The sequence below is a fragment of the Triticum urartu genome, chromosome 2 (genome assembly GCF_003073215.2).
Source record: "Triticum urartu cultivar G1812 chromosome 2, Tu2.1, whole genome shotgun sequence".
In the NCBI taxonomy this organism is placed as follows: domain Eukaryota; kingdom Viridiplantae; phylum Streptophyta; class Magnoliopsida; order Poales; family Poaceae; genus Triticum; species Triticum urartu.
In genome coordinates, this window is record NC_053023.1 from 43,520,255 (window position 1) to 43,525,932 (window position 5,678).

Here is a 5,678-nt window from a genome sequence, read left to right on the forward strand (position 1 = left end):
AGTTGCCATGTCACATATAGTCGACCTAATAGCCAACACGTATTCCCTCTGTGAATAAGTGTACATCTAGCTTTTGTCCTCAGTCAAAATTTTAAAATTTTGACCAACTTTATAGAGAGATAGATCAGTATTTATTGCACTAAATTAGTATCACTCTAGATTCGTTTTGAAATGTAGTGTCATAATATATCAAAATATATCAATCTGATGTCATATATGCTACTACTCTCTTTTATCATATTGATCAAAATTTCAAAACTTTAACTTAGGACAAAAGATAGATGCACATTTATTGACGGACGGAGGGAGTATAGTAGTAGTAAATTGCTAAGAAGTAGTACTTTATTAATACATGGTCCATCTTACATCCTCACATTGTTTCTAGGAGCCCTTGCTACAGCCGGCTGTTAATCTGCAGCCCGCTTCTCTTTTCTCTCACATTCTCTCTCATCTAACTCAACAAAAATATAATAGTTTAATCTTACAGCCTGTGACTGTACCTTATTATATTTGCTCATACGAATGAAGGAACCATATTTGCAGAGCTGGACAAGTTCGAGCACGTGTTTTATGTATTTTACAACTTGAGGCACTAGACTGAGCGTGCAGGACAGGTTGACACCTTCGGCGTATCTAACTCTTAGCAAAAAAAAAAAGCAATTTCCATTCATTAAAATGGCTGGCACACATTTCGAACAGCACGGTCGTTTTGGCACCACATAAAAAATCCTGCACTCCAATCATTTGGCAACCGCTGCTGGCAGTTGACCGTACTATATGAACTGCAACGATCGGGTAATTCGCAGGGCAAATCGAGACGATTATTATTTTCTTAAAAAAGAAGAAGAAATCAAGACAAGTCGTCGAAACAAGGGAATCAATTAGGAAAGCACAGGTACGGTGTTACACTGCTTCTTGGTGATGATGGATCACTTGAGTCATATAGAGTGTCAAAAACACTTATTACAACAGCTAGCAGGCAGGCAACTCGACTCGACTCGATCTCACCACAACACGACACGACACATATCATCCTCCTCCTCTATGTTAAACCCGGCCGGAGGCATGCAGCAGCTGTCAGACGATTGCTAAAACAAACACGGCACAATTACGGTAGAAAATAAATAATCCAGCCAGCCATACGCAGGCAAGGATTAATAATTATGGTAAATAAGTAGCCACATCCATCCATGCATGAGGACAAACCAATTATTACCATGCATGTATGTATCGGTCGCGGATTAATCGGGCAAATATTAATCGGTCGGTGAGTTCATCACCGTGCTCTGGCGATGGCGATGACGGTGTCTGCCGGCGATGCCGATGCCTACGCCTCCATCTCCTCCATGGCCATCTCCTTCATCTTCTGGTGCGCCCTCGTCCCCAGCTCGCAGGCGCAGCCGAGGCACGGTCTGCTCACCGCCACCGCGCACTGGGCCGGCATGCCGCCGTTGTTCACCGGCACGTCGCCGTCTGCGGCAACTGCTGCTGGCGCCGCCGCCTTGCGCGCGATGATGACGGAGTTGATCACCTCGTCCTCCGGGTGGTGCACGGTGAGCACCTCGAACCCGCCTCGCCGGATCTCCTCGGGGTCCACCACCGGGTACAGGAAGCCGCGCGCGCCGTGCGCGCTCCGCACCACGAGCGCCGCGCCGGGGGCCATGTGCCTCCCGAGGTGCTCCACCAGGCGCGCCTTCTCCTCGGCCGCCATGCCCACCAGCGCCGCCAGGAACACCACGTCGTACCCCGCCAGCTCCGTCGTCACGTCGGCCACGTCCGCGGTGCGGAACGCCATGCGCGCGCCGGCGTCGGCGTCGTTGCGGACCAGCCGGCTGGCGCGCTCGTTGGCCTCGCCGGAGATGTCGTAGTTGTCGAAGGAGGCGTCGGGGAGGTGGCGCGCGGCGAGCACGAGGGAGCTGAGCGGCAGCGGGCCGGAGCCGAGGAAGGCGACGCGGGCCGGGGCGGGGCCCGGGACGTGGCGGGCGAGGAGGCCGTGCTCCAGCTGGCTGAGCTTGATGTAGTTGTTGAAGTAGGGGAAGAGGGTGAGGTGGTCGAGCGGGTTGTCGTGCGCGGCGAGGAGGTCGGAGTAGTGCGCCTCCAGGTGGCCCTCGGCGTCGGCGCAGAGGCGGATGAGGCGGGCGCGCATCTCCTGCGCCTCCGGGCCCAGCGCGTCCACGTCGACGGTGCTCGCCGGGATGCAGGACGTCACCAGCTCGGTGAAGAGCGCGTTCACCGCCGGCGAGGGGCTCAGCGAGGGCAGCTCGCCGATGGCCGCGGCGAGGCCGGTGATCTTCTTCACCAGGGCCTCCTCCTCCATCACCTTCTTGTTGCAGCAGCCCTCCACGCCCATGATCTGCCGATCAGCTGCTGATCGACCCTCGCTCTGTGCTGATCTAAGTTCTCGGAGCACGAGATGCAGAGGGCACTAGCTAGCTGGGAGGGAGGCTGTGAGAGTGAGTGATGGGGGCGAGGGGCACGATCTGCTGTGGAGTGAGCGATGGGTGTTTATATAGGAGACGGCGGAGTCGAGGGAGTGCTGGGGCCCGCGTGGCAGTGGCTAGGGGCGCGTGTTGCTCGGCTGATGATGAGCGGCCGTGGGGCCCCTCAGCTGCTTCATCCAGAGCCGTTGGTTCTGCGGGTAACGGTTGTGTATTTATGTACTTCCCAGCTGATTATTTGGGAGTTTACACATCAACGTTTTCTGGCTGCTCTGACCAACAACCACCTACTCCGTTCATAAATATAAGTCTTTTATAAAGATTTTAATATAAACTACATACCGATGTATGTAGACATATTTTATAGTGTAGATTCGTTCAGTTTGCTTCGTAGGTAAGTATAAGTCTTTTTAAAGATTTTAATGTGAACTACATATGGATATATATAGACATATTTTAAGCGTAAATTCACTCATTTTGCTTCGTAGGATAAGTCTTTTTTAAAGACTTTATTATGAACTACGTACGGATGTATATATACATAGTTTAGAGCGTAGATTCATTTATTTTGCTTCGTATGTAGTTTACATTAAAATCTCTAAAAAGACTTATATTTAGGAATAAAGGGAGTAGTTCATATTGAAATCTCTAAAAACATTATATTTTAGGAATCAAGGGAGTATGTGTCATCACAAGTAGCTAGCTTAATTTTTACGAGTATCCAACGTTCAAGAAAGGCGCGAGAGCATCCAAATACTATCGTATCAGCTTCGAGTTCACCCGGCGGCAGGAAAGAAAGTGAAGTCGCATCTTGTGTGTGGTGTGTGGTGTTGTATCTTCCGGCAAAGTAGGAGTCAAAAGCGGCAAAACACATTCTCGGGCAAATTGCTAAATGCAAGATCTATATTATTTTTAAATGGACTCTCATACCTGCTCAGGTCCGCTTAATCTAGCCACCGAATGAATCCAGTTATCATTCAAAAGCTCGATGTGCACCGTCATTTTTTTAAATGCAATGGCGAAAAGCTCCAGGCAACACAGACACATGGACCCCAACACGAATCCAGTTTGTCGTGCCAGTTGTGGATGCCATGAAAAGCACTATATTCATCACATTGCAAGGCCCGGGTCCGTCCAGTGCAGCTAGGGCCACCTTAGCCCAAGGGCCCTTCCAAATCTTTCGAGGTCTACAATGCCAAGGTCGCCAAGTATTTTGGGCCGACAGACTGTCTTCCAGTTGACCAACAAGTGTCCACCACCAGCGGTCTCACTATCTCCACCATACGACACGAAGTCATGTGTAATCTGGTCCACCTTGGCACTCGCCCACTTAAGCAACGACGTGTCCAGCATGTGGAAAATGGCCATAGCGGTTAGGACCGCCTTAGCAAGAGAGACCCTCCCAACTTCTCACGATGTTTTTTCAACAACGAATCTTATCACTGAGCGACTGGAGGTGAACCTTTTGCGAAGGCATCGTTAATACAGAGGGGAGCCCAAATAGCGGCACAAGAAGGTTTCCAATCGTAGCGGAGAAAACGGTGAGAAGGCCGTGCATGTCGATGCCCTCAGAAATGGATGGGGAAGACCTCGGTCTTCAGAAGGTTTATGACTAGGATGTTGGCATTAGCGAAGCAGCCGGGGATGGAATTGGTCGGAATTAACTCTTCTTTGATAGGATTGGCAAAGATCCCAACATCATCAACATACAAGGAGATTCTACAGTGGACAGCTCTGGCCCTGACCGGCAGGAGCACGCCTGACTCTGCCGCTAGGTGTAGGTGGTGGTGTAGTGGGTCAATGGCCAGATGAAGAGCATTGGTGAGAGGGGCCCCCCTGCCTAATACCCCTCCTACGGGGAAAGGGAGGCCCTGGGATGCCATTGAGGAGCATTGGAGGTGTCCAAGAGTTGAGCGACAAATAGATCCAATCATGCCATCACTGACCGAACCGACGATGTTATCCATAACCTCGAGATGACAGCCTAGTTCACCGAATCAAAATCCTTTGAAATGTCAAGCTTGAGGAACAGACTCATAGTTTTGGTTTGGTGAAGTTCCTTGATGAGGTTCTGCACGAAGAGGAAGTTATCATGGATGCATCTCTTTTTAATGAAGATGCTATGGCTTCTAGAAACGATGTCATCGAGGATGGATGCAAATCTGTTAGCCAGAAGCTTCGAGAAGATCTTTGAAAGGATCTGAATCAGACTAGTGGGCGAGTAGTCATAAATGCAAGCGACACCAACCTTCTTGGACAACATGATAATGTTGGCGGAGTTTATCAGACCCGCACAATCCCCACAAAGAGATGCCACCTGTTGAATTGCCGCAACGATGTCCACTTCGATGATGTCCCAACATGACCTGAAGAAAGCCTCGATGAAGTCGTCAGGGCCAAGTGCTTTATTAGATGGTTGTGAGAAAATGGCCTCCTTAATCTTCTCCTCATCAAAATCTGCGTCGAATTCTAAGAGATCTCGCCTCTGGTATCCAGGGGCAGCCCAATTCAGCTCGATAGAGCGATGAGAAGTCCTGAGATGGCCACTGAAATGGTCTACGACTTCTGCTCTTTGTCCTCTTTATGTTATGGAAATACCAATACCGCAGGTAGTCCGAAGAGTCTGATGTAATTTTTCGTCATGTGCCCATTCGCGGGGATGTGGAACAACTTAGTGTTCGCATCCACTGCCCAGATCAAGGTGAGCCTGGAGCGCTGCCGCATAAAAACTTTCTGGATCACAAGGAATCCAAGATAATTGATCTTTAAAGATTGCGACGAAGGGTGGCCCTTGACCCTCAAAGGCCATACTCCATTTCCTAGAACTGGCAGGTCAGTTGGGATTATTTGGCTAGATCCGCCTACACGTCACAATTCATTGGCTCTCATACACGATTCTCAACTGACAAGATTTGGCGGGCCTATGCAGAGCCGGAGTGCAAACTTTTCTCTTGCCTCATCCTCCACAATATGATCCTCACGATCGACCGCCTAGAGGTGAGATGTTAGCCGCATGACCCCGTTTTCATCTCGGCCTTAGGGCCCCGGAGAGTGCCCCCACCTCTTTTTGACCATGCCCATTCGCTTCTGTGGGTCTGCCTATTTGTGCCCTCATGGGTATATGGCTATATTTATAACTTTTCTCTTGCCTCATCCTCCACAATATGATCCTCACGATCGACCGCCTAGAGGTGAGATGTTAGCCGCATGACCCCGTTTTCATCTCGGCCTTAGCGCCCC

At 50.0% G+C, this 5,678-nt stretch overlaps 1 protein-coding gene across 1 annotated transcript; it reads right to left on the reverse strand.

Moving 5' to 3' along the window:
- Positions 1 to 863: 863 nt before the first annotated feature.
- On the reverse strand, positions 864 to 2,496 carry LOC125535551 (nicotianamine synthase 9). Its single transcript, XM_048698619.1, has one exon. It carries the CDS (start codon positions 2,348 to 2,350, stop codon positions 1,328 to 1,330), a length of 1,023 nt encoding a protein of 340 aa, XP_048554576.1. The 5' UTR covers positions 2,351 to 2,496; the 3' UTR covers positions 864 to 1,327.
- Positions 2,497 to 5,678: the final 3,182 nt, after the last annotated feature.